This window comes from Lissotriton vulgaris, chromosome 6, assembly GCF_964263255.1.
Source record: "Lissotriton vulgaris chromosome 6, aLisVul1.2, whole genome shotgun sequence".
Classification (NCBI taxonomy): domain Eukaryota; kingdom Metazoa; phylum Chordata; class Amphibia; order Caudata; family Salamandridae; genus Lissotriton; species Lissotriton vulgaris.
This window is the reverse complement of record NC_141694.1, coordinates 180,380,110-180,399,936: the sequence shown is the minus strand read 5'-3', so window position 1 is coordinate 180,399,936 and position 19,827 is coordinate 180,380,110. Positions and strand designations below refer to the sequence as shown.

At 40.1% G+C, this 19,827-nt stretch overlaps 1 protein-coding gene across 1 annotated transcript in view; it reads right to left on the bottom strand.

Moving 5' to 3' along the window:
• Positions 1-19,827, bottom strand: part of LOC147706983 (cytochrome P450 2K4-like) — a 524,789-nt gene that overhangs the window by 182,423 nt on the left and 322,539 nt on the right. Inside the window, exon 6 of the mRNA XM_086926211.1 lies at positions 5,317-5,458. Coding sequence (XP_086782337.1) covers positions 5,317-5,458 — 142 coding nt within the window. The remainder of the gene's footprint in view (positions 1-5,316; positions 5,459-19,827) is intronic.

Genomic DNA, 19,827 nt, shown 5'->3' with positions numbered 1-19,827 from the left:
AAAGTGTAAATACACTTAAGCACTACAGAAAGAAAACCAACATCGCTTTTGGTATTCCTAAATAAATTACAATGCCTAGATGAGTCCTTACCTATTTTGGATACCTTGTGGGACATAACTACCTGTCAGAAGATTCTAGATTAAGTTAGACTGCAGTCTTCCTTGCTATGAAGGCATTTGAAGACCTTAAAAGGAAATTTGTCCTTCATAACTCACAATTGAAATGTTACATTCTGGTAAGACGAGCCATCATTGCTTGCAGTAGCACTTTTCACCCTAAGTGCGATGGGTATGCCCAGACGAGGGTCCCTTGCTCATTGTGCCACTGGATTCAGGCTAGCCTGGCTGATTAATGGTGTTACCCTGAGACCTGTCCCAGGATGCTTGTTTCTGGTCCAGGGAGGACAGTTTGGGCTGGACTGTTCCCAGGACGATAAGGATCCAGACTTTGTTGCCGCAGCCCATATCTCATTGATGCATGCTGTATGTGTTGATGGTGAGGGGGAGGAGCAAAATGTGAATGTCAGTTGAAGAAAAAGACCTATGGATAAAGAGGGCTGCTTCAAAGACAGTCTATGTATGCATGTATATACATATTCACCAAAAAACAAAGGTTACACATGGATGATGTCATGATTGATATCATTTGAGATGTCATCAGTGTTGTCAATGGCCATGTAATATCTGAGGTCATAAGTAGTGCATTGCAGAGGCGTAAGTTATAGTTAGCTCAGGTAACGATAACGGCAGAATTTCACTGGTTTTGTACATGTGAAATCTGACCCTAACTATAACCTACCTGTAACCTTTGTTTCTTTTCCAGTGAATTTTTATGGTTTTTTAACTTGTAATCACGTTTGCACAGGGGTAAAGAAAGGGGGCTGGGCCTCAAGCCACGTCTTAGGAATCACGCTGTGTAGGACTTACAGAAGGTACCAGAAGGGCTTCTTGGCCCCCAAGGTCCCTCAGAAGTAAAGTGGACTTCATCCCTGAATCAATAGTGCACCACGAGCCACGTTTGCGGAGCAGTGGAGAAAGAGGATGTGTCCTCTGAACATCTCTTACCAATCCTACTGTGTGGGACTTACTGGAAGTAATATGAGCGGTATTTGGCCCCCAAGGACATCCTGATGAGTCATCGTAGGAGGCTATGCTCTCTTTCTCCACCACTCTTGGCTACTGATGGTGCTTGGGGGCCAAATACCTCTCCGGTTACCTCCAGTGTTTTTGTCAAAAGGTTTTTTGGTGTCAAAGGTGAGTCCCAAGATGTCTGTCAACACTTCCTGGTTGAAGTGTTGGCAGCCAATCAGAGCAGTGCATTTCCCTGCACGAGATCTCTTTGTTCGTGAGGACTTCGCAACCAGATATATCTCAATAATTGTAAACTTAAATTTCTCAAAAACTACTGAACAGATCTACACAAAATAAGCAAAAAGCACTTCATTTAACCAATATATATCTCCCTGCCAAATTTAGTACAAGTCCGTTCAGGAGTTTGGACTGTAGGAGTGGCTAAAGGTTCCTATGGGAACATTACATACGCACCCTTATTCTCGGTCCCCAAACTTTGGATGACAACCAGAACCTACCTTGACACTTTTTGGGGAAAATTTCATGAAGATTGGTCGAACAATGCCAAAGTTAGTAGCCAAGTCAAACTATGCTTTTCCTATTAAAACTAGGTCCTAAATATAACTAAATACTGGTGACCACCAGCAGGTAATATGTATATTTTTATTTTGAATTTATTTTCATTTTGTGAACCACCTGAAACTCCCTAGAGCTGTCTCTCTGTCAGATCTAAAAAAGGTTGTCTTCTATATAGAACGTGTCTGGAACACAAAGGACTGATTGTGGCAAGTGTTAGCATTGAGTGTGCTTATCATTTGCTCTAGGTACAATGATAACATATTGTTAAACTTAAAGAATATTTTTAAACATTAATATAGTATTTATTTTAAATGGTGTACCCTTATATTATGTGCTAAAACTTTGTAAAATCAATAAACTCCACTATTCCGAAGGTGTGTAAGCCCCTGATTATTCACCTGCTGTCACTGACATTTCCTGTCACTGTACAGAACTGTACATGTGATGCTTTCCTTGGATTCCCACCAGTTGATTAGTTTCTTTTCTGACAGGACACCCAAGTGCACAATGTTGAGGAATATGACATCCAACATCAGCTATTAGTGACTGTTTTGAAACTTAAAAGCAAAATGTGCCTAAGAATGTTGCATCATAAGGTAATTCCTTTAATAAATAAAAGCTGCTGAAAGGTGAAGACCTCTACGTTTGGAAAAAGTGGAATGTTTTTGCTCTTGCCTATAAATAAAGAAAAAAAAAAGGAAAAATTGGGGCTTTTGCAATGTGACTGTGTTACTGGAACCAAGGTATATCTGACAGTGGAGCCCTCACTAGTATGTAACAGGTCTTGGATTGTTTGTGTTCCGCTTCAGGAGGGACCTGGTATGGCAGTTCTGACTGTACTCTTCCTAGTGGAGCAAAGCCAATATAGATTTGTATATGTCTGGGTCCACAATGAAGTGGCATCATGGGCAAAAAACAATAGACTGGAATGCACCCCGAGCAATTGCCAGTCCCTGAAATTAATTCAAGCATTTCATCCATCACCGTGTTCTTGTTGCAGCCTCATTAGTCTCACTATCTCCCAGACATTGTGCCCAGGCCCCATTAACCAGTAGATCTTTCTGGAATCAAGAAGGCCTTTGTCGTACACAGAGGATAGTCTGCTGTCCGTTCTCCAGTATGTTTTTGCCTGAGAAATGTCAGCAATCAACATCTCTTGTCTAGTGTTTCACTCCTGACCTCCAGTAGCCTGTCCAAGTCCTGGGCTTTCAAAATGGTGTCCACAGGCATTCACGTTATGTACCATACATAGGCACACATACATCCAGGCATGCACACACAAGTATTGTATGCTGTCTGGTGCTACACACAATCACTATGTAGGCCAAGGTTGATTTAAGGACATAGCTGCGAAATTATACGTGAGTAGGTCTGTAGGCACCACATCTGTGCCACGAGCAAAAATGGCCCTTTCACACTACTTATCACTATGAATCACAAAACAGGTATGCTGCTACCACTGCTCTCATGCCTCTGAACTTTTTGCAAGAGCAGTAGTCCTCTGCTTTAGGAGGGTAGTGCTTGGTGCGCCTCACCCAGTCTAAAATGACTGCATTAGTGTGAGACAAACCCGGCTTGGCTCAGCCATTGCTATTTATCATAGGAGTTCCTCCAATTAGCCATGAATGTATTCCTAGCACGATGCTGTAACATAATGTCTATGGGCCCAATTCACAAAAGTCATCTGGGACAAAATCCTAACTTTATGACTTTCTGTATTCACAAAAGGCATTTAGCATAGTAAAGTTAGGATTCCTAACTTTACTACTCCTAAATACCTTTAGTGAATACCGAAAGTCGTAAAGTTAGGATTTTGTCTCAGATTACTTTTATGAATCAGGCCCTATGCCAGCCATATAGACACTCAGAAAAAACTGTGAACTCCGTGAGTGGAGTTCACTACCCAGGCCTAATATAGACTTGCACCTATTCATAATCAGTAGTGAAATTAACATTATGTTTTTTTCTTCTTAGAAGCAGACGAGAGCCGTGTATCAATGCAGGATTGTATGTATTCTCCCTCACGTTTTAGACATAACTCTTTGCTAGACCTGGAGCCGATGGGGTTTACTGAAAACTGAATTGTTTACTCATTGCCATTCTAACTCCAACAATCAATATGTCTTTTTGACAAAGCCAGGTACAGGGCATTGTTGTAAATGTTGGAAAGAAGAAGGTTTTTAGACCAGTTAAATGGGTGCACTGCCAGTTCATACGCATACAGTTCTAAGTAATATGAATTTCCCAGGTGCTGATCGGCGAGTGGACAAACCTAAACCACTCCTGTGAGTAGAGAACTACTACTATCAAGTAAATGGTTTGCCGAAGCACTCTGTTGAGTAAAGACGATTGTTCAATGACAATATACAAGCAAATTCAAGAACACCAATTTGACAGAAGTGACCAAAGTTCCACAAGATGAGTAAATCTTGGAGTCTTTAATGAAGATTACAGCCAGCCGACACGTGTTTCATCGCCTTCGCGATTCCTCAGGGCTAGATGGCCGTGTCAACATCGGAAGGTCGCTTAGCTGGTGATAATTCCGACCCAGCTGGGCCTTCGACTAGTAGCACTGGTTCGAGTGCGTCCAGCAGCGGTGGATGTCTTTATTTATCAATCTAGAGATCATATAAGTGTAAGCGGGGCTCGGAAACCACTCGATATATTTCACCAAATTTTGGAACTTCCGTTATCGAAAAGAATGCGATTTAACTTCTTATGCGGGGAAACCGGATGCGGTTCCAAATTGAATGTATACCAAGCCGTGTACGGCTTCTCCGACAGTATCAGGTGAGTGCACCTCTTCCGGGCCCGGTTCTGTGTTTGGACCTGTGTTTGGACAAACACAGAACCGGGCCCGGAAGAGGTGCACTCGCCTGATACTGTCGGAGAAGCCGTACACGGCTTGGTATACATTCAATTTGGAACCGCATCCTGTTTCCCCGCATAAGAAGTTAAATCGCATTCTTTTCGATAACGGAAGTTCCAAAATTTGGTGAAATATATCGAGTGGTTTCCGAGCCCCGCTTACACTTATATGATCTCTAGATTGATAAATAAAGACATCCACCGCTGCTGGACGCACTCGAACCAGTGCTACTAGTCGAAGGCCCGGCTGGGTCGGAATTATCACCAGCTAAGCGACCTTCCGATGTTGACACGGCCATCTAGCCCTGAGGAATCGCGAAGGCGATGAAACACGTGTCGGCTGGCTGTAATCTTCATTAAAGACTCCAAGATTTACTCATCTTGTGGAACTTTGGTCACTTCTGTCAAATTGGTGTTCTTGAATTTGCTTGTATATTGTCATTGAACAATCGTCTTTACTCAACAGAGTGCTTCGGCAAACCATTTACTTGTTGTAAATGTTATTTGCCTCTCTGATTAACCTCCCATCAACCTCCTCAGAGCCACACATTTGGATTTTGTGGTTCTGTCGCTCTGCATTGTAGTGTGGATGGGAAATCACAAACCCTTAGAGTCTATGCTATTTACACCTGCTAGACCCAAAAATCGAAGAGGAGAATGCTAGGTGGTACCCCAAGCCCACCCATCGAGACATGTGACCAGGACTTAAAATACTTTTTGAAAGGGTTGAGTAAGTACACATTCAAGATTGATACGTTGTATTCTTCACATTCAAGATTAAAATATCCTATTCCTTACTTTGAACATCTGGGTATTTCATCATTAGCAAAAAACCCCAACGGAGTGTTGTAGAAGTCGTTTCCATCCCAGCAGAAAAGAGGTTCCGTACAACTGCTAAAAGGTTATTGTTATGGAAATATGTATCCGGATTAGATTTTTCCTATGAAAAAAAGGTATTTGTCATTTTATTTGATATATCATTCCTTCTTTGCATAGCAAAGGAATTGCCTGTTCTGTACATTAAATCATCATCCCTTCACAATGCAGGAGACACTGTATTCAAATTGATAAGACATTCACAACATATACTATTTAGCATATCGTTTTGGTCTCTAAATTAAATATATACATTTTGCCGACATTTTATTCAGACCAACAATTCAAAATATTTCAACTGACCATGATGTGAACCCTTCTTGACATGGGTTTATATTTGCAAAGTTATTCCTCTAGTATTTCCAGACCACCTCTAGCCATAATGAACATGTTACAAGTTGCCTAGTCTCCCCATGGCTCTCTTAGTATGTATGGTACTCATATGGTGCAGAAGAGAGGCCTCCTTCTCCAATGGGAAGGGATGATATCAGCCATTGCTATTTGTCATAGGAGTTCCTCCAATTAGCCATGAATGTATTCCTAGCATGAGCCACTGAAAATACTTCCACAATAAGACATTAAGGGCCTGCTTCTGATGAGGGTGGGACCGACAGCCCCTCGGTGGCGGTCCCACCACATTGTAATACAGATTTCCGCCTGCCACATTAGGATGGCGGGCTGTTGTTTGGTGGTCAGGGAGACCAACCGCCACAGTTCTGACAGGCTCCAGGAGCCCATCGGTCCGTCAGAGGGACTTGTATCCCTACAACAGTGGGGGCACCTGCTCAGGCACCACGTAGGGATTACAATGTTCATTTGCGCCGGCCGTTTCAAGGCGGTTCACCCGACATGAAAAGGTTGGTGGAAAGGGACTTTGGGGGCTGTAGTGGGCCCCCCTTTTCCCCCTGGCCTTCCAATATGGGCCCTGGTGGGCATCTATGGTGCCCCCTACATATCCCTGCACCATGTGGCAGGAACCACATGGTGCCTGCAACATACCGCAGGAATATGTAAAAAGTGTATTTTTTTGTACTATGGCGTGTGCTGCAGCCCACAGCACATGCCACAATACAAAATATACACTTGACGACCGCCCTTCAAGGCGTGTGAAGTGTAGATTAATAATAAATATTGATCCAGGAAGAAGGAATGTTGATTAAGTAAGCTTGATGATTTATTGTAGAAGTAAAGAGGCATAAATACTGGAGCACGTCTGCATCAAGTGAAGACCAACAACTGAATGCCGTAAGTCAAGTTAACATTCAATACTTTAAGCAACATCACGAGCGATGCACTTTTGAAGAGAAACATTCTCTTCAAAAGTGCACGCCATAGAACCTATTTACATCATAAGGTGTAATCCACATAAAAGAAGTACTACATAACTTACTTATACTTTACATCTTCTCCCTTTCTTACATAAATGAAAAGAAGACAATTAACAAAAGTTAAAACAAGCTTAAGACAAATAATAGTCTTTAAAACGTGAGGGAAAGGAACAATCCCTATGATTCCTAGAAGAGAGAGTTAAAGAAGCATTAGAGGTGCTAGGTGCAATATGAGAATCATTGATAGATTCAATATCCTGACCATAACTATCACTAGATGTGCAGATATCTTGGGAATCAGAAGTGCACACGTTTTGAGAACTAAAGAAAGAACTATCATCTGAGGAAGTACCTAGAGGAAAATAAGAGCAAGAAGAAACATCATCAACATGTTTAGTTGTACAAATCTTTTTTGCTTGTTCAGGGGTAAGCTTAACAATAACCTGTTTACTCCACCACCCTTTCTTTTCGAGAAAAAGAGACCCTTTTGAAACTTTTAAAATTTGAGTGGGTAATGAAAATTTTGACGTGCCTTTTTTTACTTTATCATGAAATTTAACCATAACCCAATCTTGTTTTGAGGAAATAACTTTTGAATCAAAATTCTTTTTTTGGATAGATTGTTGGAATGAAACATTTTTCTTAATAACATCCCTATCATAACAAGCTAAACAAAGACTGTCCTTATTTTTAAGAGCTTTTATCCAAGATGGGCAAATGTTCCCATTTGGATTGCGTTTCTTTAATAACCTAAAAGGAGAAATACCCGTGGTACAATGAGGAGTGACCAAATAAGACCACAGTTTTCTTCTTAGAAATTCCAAAGGCAGTCTGTATCCCTTCTTTAATACATTTGTTCATCCTTTCTACCAAACCATTTGAGGAAGGCGAATAAAGAGCCACCCTCAAATGTTTAATATCATGAAATTTTAGAAATTTGAGAAATTTTATCACTCACAATTTCTCTAGGTGGACCTTCTGCAAGAAATATTTTTTTTTAAAACTGAATAAATGTCAAAGAATTTGGGTTTTCGCAAAAATCAAATTCACACCATTTAGAATGGTAATCAATTAATGAAATGATTAACGTTTGAAATATGGTAAAACACCAAAAGGTCCTGAAAAGTCAATAGCTACTTTATGCCAAGCTTCCCCTGGCAAAGGAACTGTATGTAAAGGCAATTGAGGAACTTTCCAATGTTTATCAGATACGAGGCATGTGGTACAATGATCAATCCATAAAGCAACATCTCTATCAAGCCCCGGGCCACCAGAAATGATCCTTTATTTTTCTTGAAGTACCACCAATTCCCCAATGTCCCTGATGAGCTGATTCCAAATTTTTTTGTCTTATGTCATAGGGAGAAACACATAAATCACCTCTAAAAATAACATCATTAATGATAGAAAGTTCTTCTGAAATTTGTGAATAAACCTTTAAAGAGGCAGGTAGAGCACGAATCTTTGGCCAACCTGAAACAATTAAATTTTTTCCAACAACCAAAACTGTGTCCTGAGAATAGCTTCTGAGCCAATCAGTTTCAGAAATTGAAAAAGGTGATAAAACGAGCTCCTCAATTGAAGCTACTACACACTCTATTTCGTCTTCATCAGATTTCCCATCATCATCATTCTCAAAACTTAGTCTTGAGAGAGCATCTGCTCTTAAATTATTATCTCCTGAAATATGTTTAATTGTAAAGTTATATTCATGAAGCCTTGACAAAATCCTAACCAATCTTGCAGAAGCCTTTCCTGTTCCGTTACCATTAAGAAGATGTAAAAGTGGTTTGTGGTCACTAAGAAGTGTAAAATGTGATCCCCAAATATACATTTTTAATTTTTCTATAGCCCAGGAACAGGCAAGAACCTCTCTCTTGATAGTGCTGTAGTTTGATTCAGCACTACTAAGAGATTTTGATGCAAAACCCACGGTATATTCTTTGCATCCATTCTTTTGACAAAGTTCTGCCCCCAAGCCTCACTAACTTGCATCTACTGAAATTATTCATTTTAAATTTTGGTTAAAAGAGGACAACGCTGGTGCTTCTACAATAACTTTCTTCACTAGAATAAAAGCACAGTTGGCTTCATCAGACAATATGAATATTATCTCTTTTTTAAAAAACATATGAAGAGGCTGAACAATTTGTGAGTAATTTTGTATAAATCGAGCATAATACTCTGCTAAACCTAAGAATGATTTTAGTGCATCCTTATCTTTGGGAACAGGAACATTATAAATAGCTTTTGTTAAACAAACTTTAGGTTTAATTCCTTCTACAGAAATGCTATGTCCAAGATAATCCAACTCTTTCACCATAAATTCGCATTTCTTTTCGCCAAGAGTTATACCAACTTCTTTAAACCACGATAATACCTTTTCTAAGGTATTTAAATGTTCAGACTTATCCTTTGAATTTATCAGAACATCATCTTGATAAGCCTGCACATTTCCAATGTCATTTAATATCGTATCCATGAACTTTTGGAATACACTGGCAGCTGATGCCAACCAAAAGGAAGCCGTAGATACTTAAACGCCCCAAATGGAGTTATAAATGTAGTAAGCTCAGATGATGACTTTGTGAGAGGAATCTGATGATACGCACTTCTGAGATCAAGAAGTGAAAACAACTTCGACTCAGAAATACCTGTAAAAGCAACTCTTGTATTTTGGGCAATGGATGACAGTCCACAATTATATTTTGGTTTAAAGAATGTAAGTCCGCACACAAGCGGATACTTGAGTCCTTTTTTTTAACCACGACTATGGGACTGACCCAGAGTGATGAATTAGTGGGCACAATGATGCCCTCAGATACCAAATTATCTAAGACTTTTTTAATTCATCCCTCTCATTCAGTGGTACATTTCTTAACTTGTGGACAATAGGGATTGCATTATGTTTTAATCTAATCAAATGTTCACATTTTTTATATGTCCTACAGATTCATTGAAAACCTCAGGAAATTCAGTGGTCAAATCATGAATTTCTTTGTTTCCATCGTCATTTATCTAAAAAATTGTAGTGTCATTTATCTGTACTGGTGTATTTGAACCTGGTACTAAATTTAATCCCATTTTGGCAAGATCTTGCCATCCAACGATGCACTTTCCATCTTTGACCACATAAACCTTTGTGAAGGTACACCTACCTAAATATGAAATAATGGTCATAAAATACCCCAACATATCAATGTCTTTTCCTCCAAATGCTTTTGGAACAATATATAAAGGTAAAAATTGTATTTTCTCGCACCAATGTGTATTAAATAAAATATCAGAAATTATGGTTACTGGAGCCCCAAAGTCAGCCATCATATCTAAATTAAAGTGATCAACATATACATCACGTGTTGGATCCTTAACACTAGTAATGTCTGTTGATGTCTCCACTAAATCAATAGACAATATTTTCTTATTTGAATTTTCAACAGTATTAATGTGAACATCATGTAAGCTCGATTCAAGAGATGAAATACCAACATCAGAAATATCAACATTGTCATTTTCAAGTGTCGAAAGCATGTTAACTTGAATTGTTTTTCTATTTCTAGCAACCATATTGAAATGACAAAATCTGTTGCAAAATGTACATTTTTTACCCAAAGCTGGACAAATTGGACTATGGCTGAGGTGAGTCTTAGAGCCACATCTAAAACAAAATGCATTAGACTTTTTCTGAAAAGGTTTCACTGGTTTGTTCTTTGTTAATAAGGCATTAACTTGTATCTCATTATCAGTACGTGATAAGTTCCCATCAGAAATGCATCTGGAAGAAACTATAGACCTTTCCACGCTTTTTGCCATATCTATGACTTCGCTTAGTGATGGATCTCAACAACTAAGTATTCTCTCTTGGATCTTCTTGTGGAAACATTTGTAAACAAATTGGTCTCGTAAAACAGAATCCAAATATGGACCAAAATTGCATTCTATTGCTAAATTTCTTAGCGCAGAAAAAACTCAACAGACTCATGTTGCTCTTGCCTTCTTTTCATGAAAGTAAAGCCTTCCATCATAACACTAGGTTCTTCTAAAAAAATGTTGTTCAGTTTTAAAACTGCACCAGTAAACTCATTCCATCCTTCTCCATTACCAGGTGGAGTTTGTAAAATTGGCAAGTTATTAAAAATGTCCCTTCCTGCAGATCCTAAATGACTGTACAAAATTTCAAGTTTCCTTTTGGGAGAATAATCATCTGCCCCAATTGCTACCAAATAGTTTTCAAAATGTTTAAACCATAACTTCCACCCCTCTTTTGGATTCCCTGGTGTAGGCAGGAAATTATCCAAATAAACAATTTGTTGATTTGTAGCCATATTTAAATTATAATTATTGCTTGCAAGCTGAAATATCTCACCTCCTTTTACTTATGAAGTCTAGTGTTGTTTTCTTTAAATGTTATCTCCTTTTCTGTTCTTTTCTTTTTAAATATTCTTTAATATATATATATACTAGCAGCCCGTCCCAAAGTTGTCCGGGTATGAATTGCTGCCGGCCAGTAGTATATTGTTTTGAAGGATTTCCTTTTGATAGGATTTCTTATCTGTGACAGGCCTGTGAAACGCTCCGATTCACAGTGCACTGCTGATGGACTTAAGAGTGCGCGTTCAGTAGTGTGTAAACTCGAGCTTCCCTACTTTATTTTTCCTTGCAATATATAGCCCGAACTCGACAACATGGCACGAGCACAATTTACATTACAGAAGAACACATTCATTTGTGGTAGGTACGGGGAGACAAAGCGATTTGCCTGGAATCACAGGATGTTGAGCTGATGCCGAGATTCGAACGTAGCTCCCCAGCTCTAAAGTTCGCAATTCTAGAACTTGTGGCGGGAGCTGTGCCTAAAAGTGTATGTCAGTGCTGGCCATCAATGAGAGAGACCTTTGCATTTTTGAAATGGGTGGTGACAAAATATGAGTATGTGCTGGAGATGTCGGCCACCGTGCCACCAATGTACTTACCGGGGGTGGGTAAACACCCATTATTCCGCAACTTTCTTTCCGCATACCATCACTCCACATACTTTCATTACGAAAGTACCATGACTCCGCAATGCCATTATAACGCATGGCATTACATTTTATATGCTTTTACCATGCATACATTTTCAACGAAATTCGTTGTAAATGCATGAATGGTAAAAGCATGTTTTTTTGTTAATGTTTGGATAAGGCAAGTATGGGTATAGGGGTATATGTTTTGGGGTACTGGGGTATATGTTTTGGGGTGTTTGGGTATTTTAAGGGTTCAGATATAGTTTTGGGTTATGGGGTAAAGGGGTAGTTTTAGGGTTAAGGGATAGCTATGGGTTTTGGGGTACAGGGGTATTTTTAGGGTTCAAGGGTAGGTTTGGCTTTTGGGGCACAGGGGTATTTTAAGGGTTCAGGGCTAGGTTTGGGTTTTGGGGTACAGGGGTATTTTTATGCTTCAGGGCTAGGTGTGGCTTTTGGGGTACAGGGGTAGTTTAGAATTCAGGGGTAAGTTTGGCTTTTGGGATACAGGGTTATTTTTAAGGATCGGGGCTAGGTTTGGGTTTTGGGGTACAGGGGTATTTTTAGGTTTCAGGGGTAGGTTTGGGTTTTGGGGTACGGGGGTATTTTAAGAGTTCAGGGCTAGATTTGGATTTTGGGGTACAGGGGTATTTTAGGGTTCAGGGGTAGGTTTGGGTTTTGGGGTTCAGGGGTATTTTTAGGGTGCAGGGCTAGGTTTCGGTTTTGGGCTACAGGGGTATTTTCAGGGTTCAGGGGTAGGTTTGGGTTTTGAGGTACAGGGGTATTTATAGGGTTCAGGGCTAGGTTTGGGTTTTGGGGTACAGGGGTATTTTTAGGGTTTAGGGATAGGTTTGGGTTTTGGGGTATATGGCATATGTATAGGATTAAGATGGGTAAGTGTTTAAGGGTGTTGGAGTAAGGGTGGGTTATGATTATGGGGTGCAGAGGTATTTAAAGGGAGCAGGGTGGGATTCGTTTTTGGGGTGTAAAGGGTAATAAAATAAAAAAATAAATACAAATACTATAAATAATGCAATTTAAAAGAATAAATGTTTAAATTAAATACAAAATGTGTATATATATATATATATATATATATATATATATATATATATATATATATATATATATATATATATATATTCACTGAAAAAACCATAGGTTTCACACCAGTTATAGTTAGGAATTAGTATTTAAAAAACCTATTAAATTCACTGAAAAAACCATAGGTTTCACACCAGTTATAGTTAGCTGGAAATTTTACTGATATAAAACCATTGAAATTCCCACGTTATAGTTAGATGGACTCACTATAACTTGCGCGTGCAATGCACTGCTGATGACGTCACATATTACATCACTCATGACATGGTCAGTGACATCACTCATGACATCACTGATGACATCATCCTTGAGACAGAGTGACAGACCTCCTTTCAGTGTAATGTAACCCATGAAACACATATTCAAAAATAGAAATTAACATTTTCAAAAAATGGAGATACACATAAAAGTTACAACAACCAATTCAATAATTCCACCATCTATATACACATCCACTCATTCACCAACAGTTCTATATAGTCACTCATACATATACTCACTCATCATATGTAGTGATACACCTATGCATCCTGTTACACACCAACAGTCATCCAAAAGTTACTCTCACACATACTCACCCATGCAAGTAAACTATTGAACATCCATTTATTTGCATATACATCTAAACACACACTACCACCTTACTTCTAAGGAAACTTACACATACTTACTCTCTTAAACAATCACTTATAGAAACACATACTTATTTAAACAGGAACTCTTACAATCTCTTACTCTCACATATACTCACTTATATACATCAATATTCACATATACTAGATTAAAACATATGTAGTTACTGATAAAGACACTAGTGAGACAGTCATTCACGCAGTAACACACACATATACACACTCATCCACCCATACAGTCCTGCACATATGCTGTCTTCAAAACACATACAAAGAGAGAGTCAGTCATTCATGCATCTATGTGATAAGTAATACCCCCACCAAACCATACAAACACTTATACTGATACTAAAAAAAATCTAATAACCAATATACCTACACATGTAGCTACTCACCAACCCATGCAGCCACTTATAAACAAAGTGAAACACTAATACATATATTTAAATATTTAAACATTACTCACTAATATATGTATTCACTAACATACACTTAATAACCAGTTAACCAATCAATTTTTTTTTAAAAACCATCCATTTAGACACCTATTTAAACATTTATTCTTCCATCAACTTTTACATATACATATATAAAATATATTTATTTTTCAGAAAGACACACATTCACTGGATGGTGTCATCAGTGATGTCATGAGTGATGTCACTGACCATGTCATGAGTGATGTAATATGTGACGTCATCAGCAGTGCATTGCACGCGCAAGTTATAGTGAGTCCATCTAACTATAACGTGGGAATTTCAATGGTTTTATATCAGTAAAATTTCCAGCTAACTATAACTGGTGTGAAACCTATGGTTTTTTCAGTGAATTTAATAGGTTTTTTAAATGCTAATTCCTAACTATAACTGGTGTGAAACCTATGGTTTTTTCAGTGAATTTCATAGGTTTTCTAAATGCTAATTCCTTTGTATATCGAGTTTCTAACCTTTTTTTTTTTTTACAATTTGCTGTTTTTTTTAAAGTATTCGTTTTTTTTATATAATTTTTTTCTTTTGCGCTCTGGGTGCGCGCTCCGGGAAGCTTTCAGCTAAGCTCTCCGGTAAGCTTTTCCGTGAGCTCATCTGAAAGCGCACCCAGAGCGCAACTGTCGTTCATGAAAAAAAATATGAATGAAAAGTTAATAATAATGCAAAACATTTCGTACCATACAAATAAAATTAGTTTTTTTTAATAAGGAAAATGATTATGCATTTCTGTAAAAGTTTGATGACGTCACTTCGGCGCGCAACGTAAGTGCCCTCAGAAGCGCCTACGTTCGCGGCGCGTAAACGCACGCAAAAGCTCCTACGATCGCGCCACGTTTGCGCCCCGGAAGCGCCTACGATTGCGCTGCGTAAACGCACCGGAAGTGCTCCGGAGCGCGCAGCGTAAACGCGTCGGGTCATGTGACCCTAAAATAACACTTTTCATTGGTTGCTAACAGTTTTTTTTTACAATGAATGAAATCCCCACCCATTTCCTTCACTTCTTCTTTCACTTTTGTGACTGAAAGACCTGCCTTTTTGCTCTTGCATATTTCTTGGATAATCATGGCTGCCAGACCATCCAGCAGTGAAGATGAGCCTGAATTCATTGATGAAGAGCCTCCTCAGCCGAAGGTCAAAGAGCATTTCATCTGGAAATTTTTTAAGTTTCCAGCAGACCAGAAAAAGGTGAATGCACCAAAAGTGGAGTGCAGGATCTGCAAACAGGTCCTGTCACGGGGTAACCCCCAAAAAAAGTACTCTTTTGGCAACTTTACCATGATTCGCCATGTGGAGAGGAGGCACCCCCAGATTTTTGCCCGGGAAAGTGTCAGGGCTCTGGCACAAGAGGTTCCCAGAGATGGGGCCTCTACATCAACCGGAGGAGCAACTTCTTCTGGGAGAGAGCAATCGCAGGAGCAGGTGGCAAACATACAACCTGCATTTAACCATGGGGTCGTCAAATGCAGATACTGCAATCAACTCCTCACCTATGGGGAGCAAAGTGTCCTGCTCATGGTTCGAGCATTGGAGAACCATCGCTGCCCTTCCTACCCCTAATTTTTTTGTTTTCTTTTTGCTCCTGTTGAGCAGTTTCCATTCCCTGTTTTTGTTCCTGTTCAGTTAAAAGAAGAAAACCAAAAGTTCTTTTCAGAACTACCTCCAATTCTCATCAAAGAGCTATATTCCTAAAAAAATGAAGAGTAAGTGAAATATAGTGCATTGATAATTGAAAGGAGAATGAGTAAGAAAGAACAGAAAGGTATGAGAGGTGAAAGGAAGTGAAGTAGGAGGAATGAAAGAAGGTGAGTGTTAGAAAAGAAAGTTATGACACAGTGAATAAACTGGAGGCCTCATTTCTGAAAAGTGACGCATCGCTACGTGAAAACAGCAATGCGTCACTTTTGTGGACGCACTCCTTATGACATTCCAGATATGTCATATTTAATATATGACTAATCAATTCGCAAGGAGTTACAGATATGTCATTATTTCTGACGTATCTGTAAACACAAAAGTAACGCATTGCTGGAGTGCGTCACAAAAGTGACGCAACTCCAGTAATGTGTCCTTTCACATGGAAAAAGCACCATGTGAAAGGTTTGCTGTGAAGCAGGCGCAAGATTTTGACGCAACAGCATCCTAAAAGTGACGCACTGCGTCATTATTACCAAGCTTTTTGCAGGGGAACACCCCCTCTGCATGCATTATTCCTGACGCTATTTTTAAAAAGTGACGCATCTAGGTACATGGGTCACTTTTTAAAACTCTGCGCCACATTATATCTGCATCAGGTATAATGTATGCAGAGGGGGCAATCCCTCGCAAAAAGCTTGGTAATAACGACGTACTGAAATCTATGAGATTTCTCTGCGTCACTTTTAGGATGCTGTTGCGTCAAAATCTTGCGCCTGCCTCGCGTCACTTTCATGTTTACAGATATGTCAGAAATACTGACGTATCTGTAACTCCTTGCAACATGATTCGTCATACATTAAATATGACACATCTGGAATGTCATAAGGAGTGCGCACAGAAAAGTGACGCATCACACCAGCAGTGTAATAAAATGTGCCTCGTTGCACTATATTTAAAGGACGCAACAGCATCCTAAAAGTGACGCAGTGAAATCTCAAACATTTCACTGCGTCGCTATTACAAAGCTTTTTGCGGGGGAACACCCCTCTGCATGCATTATACCTCACGCAGATATAATGTGGCGCTTGATTTTAAAAAGTGACCCATCTACCTAGATACGTCACTTTTTAAATATAACGCAACGGGGCACATTTTTTTACACCACTGGTGCGATGCGTCACTTTTCTGTGCGCACTCCTTATGACATTCCAAGTAACGCATTGCTGGAGTGCGTCACAAAAGTGACGCAACTCCAGTAATGTGTCCTTTCACATGGAAAAAGCACCATGTGAAAGGTCTTGCGTCAGTCTAACACCTGCTGTAAAGCAGGCGCAAGATTTTGACGCAACAGCATCCTAAAAGTGACGCAGTGAAATCTCAAAGATTTCACTGCGTCGCTATTACAAAGCTTTTTGCGGGAGAACACCCCCTCTGCATGCATTATACCTGACGCTATTTTTAAAAAGTGACGCATCTAGGTACATGGGTCACTTTTTAAAACTCTGCGCCACATTATATCTGCGTCAGGTATAATGTATGCAGAGGGGGCATTCCCCCGCAAAAAGCTTGGTGATAACGACGTACTGAAATCTATGAGATTTCTCTGCGTCACTTTTAGGATGCTGTTGCGTCAAAATCTTGCGCCTGCCTCGCGTCACTTTTATGTTTACAGATATGTCAGAAATACTGATGTATCTGTAACTCCTTGCAACATGATTCGTCATACATTAAATATGACACATCTGGAATGTCATAAGGAGTGCGCACAGAAAAGTGACGCATCGCACCAGCAGTGTAAAAAAATGTGCCTCGTTGCACTATATTTAAAAAGTGACGCATCTAGATAGATGCGTCACTTTTTAAATATTGCGTAACAATGCGCATTTTTTTACACCGCTGGTGCGTCACAAAAATGGACGCACAGGAGGCGCAAAACTGGCAGCGCAAGGCCTTCATAAATATGGTCCTGGATTTTCCCCGTGCTTCGCCGGTGCGCGTACCATCCGCTTCCCCCGCGCAAAACGAAAAAAAAAAAAAAAAATTGAATGCCCCGCAGGACCCTATTTTAGCCCCTACATCAAACCTAGGGGGTCAGAGGGGGTCTACTCTTCCCCCTTATGGTCATTTGCCCCCTTTTTTTTCAAACCCCTTGTGTCTCGATTTTACCGAGACACAAGATGGCGGCAGCTCCAGACTGTTTAGAATGTTTACAGACACCCAAGAGCCAATCAGCTTCCTGCGCGCAAGTCGCGTGTCGCGCCTGGAGCGCACTCCGGTGCGCGCACCGGAGAGCGCCTATAGACATATATATTTTTTTGAACCTAAATTACTCAAAATCCACTGCAGCACATATCTTGAGACATAGCAAAGGCACATCGGGCTACCAGTCCCTTCAATTTTGCCAAGTTTGCTGGAAATCCATTCAGCCGTTCGGGCTAAAAGTGAAATCGACCGCCTATGGAAATTTACATGGGGAAAACGCGTTTTGGGACCCCCCTTTTATCTCGGCCCCCGCTTGACGTATCCCCCCCAAACTTTCAAGGAAGGACCGGAGCTCGACGAGGCCATTTTCAGGAAATTTTCAGGCAGATTCGTCAACCGGTGCCAAAGTTATTCCAAATAGAATTTTGAGATTTAACATTGAAAAAAATCCTAACTATAACTACCTACTGGCGACCGCCAGTAGGTAATGTATATATATAAATACACATATATACAAACATATATTTGAGGTTTTAATAATGTACTTTTACAATGTATATGACTTTACCACACATGCATTTGCGTTGTAATGGCATTTGCGACAAAGTCATATGCGTTGTAAAAGTTTTAGAAATGATGTCTTTGCGTAGTTATAGTCCAGCGTTATAAAAATTGCGGAGTGATGGTATGCAGGATGTTGGCTTGTGGAATATCATCACATATTCCCAGGGGATGGATAGTCCCTTTCTTGCTATTTCGGTGGGGCCGGGCCTTGTGTCCGGATGTGCGTGGCGTGAGGCCTGTGCGCAACAGAGGTGGAAAATCTTCAGTGTGCGCTTCAGGCGTCACCGTAAGGTAAGGCGAGATTACATTTCCTGCACAATGGCCCCTGTTTGCACTCCTTTTGACCCTTGAGAATAGCGCCATGCCTGACCTCCATACAGTAAAGCAGGTACACGTCACTGGGAGCGCGGGGCAAGCTCACCCGGAGCTGGAATGTACAGAACCTGGGAAGAAAAAACTATGAAATATTGGGCACAACGCTCGCTTTTTTTCCGTAATCCCGCACCCCGCACACACCCACGCCCCCAGCACATGCCCACAGCACACAATATGAGACATGGCATGAAGGGCAGAACGTACCACACGCCCCCAGCGCTTGTCATGCCTCCAGCACACACCCACAGCACAACGCAGACACGCCCACAAGGGACTACTTTGCTGGCATAGTTCTTTTACCTTTTAAATGTATATGGTGGGTGTTGTGAATAAAAGCTGCAAACTCATGTAGTTTCTTGAAGCTCCTTTATTCAAGTAAGATGGTAACAAGATAAACTGGAGAAAACTCCACCAGGAGCAGGATGGTTGCTGCACAGCCCACTCTCTTCAACTGTCATTCTCCAAACACACCAGGCACACTAACATTCTACTCACTCTGTCATCCATGTCATCCAGCATTCAACATTCCATGCAGACATCACATTCATACTGGCTGAGCAGCTAACAAGGAGATGACCCAAGGTACAACATATCCCCTTTCCTTCAATAGGAATAAAACACAATATTATACTACATAGCAATTTAAAAATAGCAAAAGATAAAACTTGCAATATATTTGGAAAATAAGACCAGAATACCAAAGATAAGAGAAAGGAAGGCTGAGTGAAAGATAAGCAGCAAGGAAAGAGTGCAAAAGAGAAAATGAGCAAATATAGCAAGACACATCCCCTTCCCTTGGGAACGTTATAAAAATACAGAGATGGTAAAATGCAATAATACCAAAATGTGTATATAAAAATCAAGTGCAGAGTAGGCATAGCACAATAAAAGTGAGTACAGATAGATAAAAAGGCAAAGCTGATGCTAAGCTCAACGATTCCGTAAGGTGAAAACAGTGAAAAGGGTGTGCGCACACCCCGCACTGAAAGCTAGACCGAGTGTATGGAGGCCAGCTCTTATACACAACAACCCTACAGAAGAAAAATAAAGTCTAAACTTAAAACACCAGCAATTACAAGATGCAACCGATCAGGAGCTAATC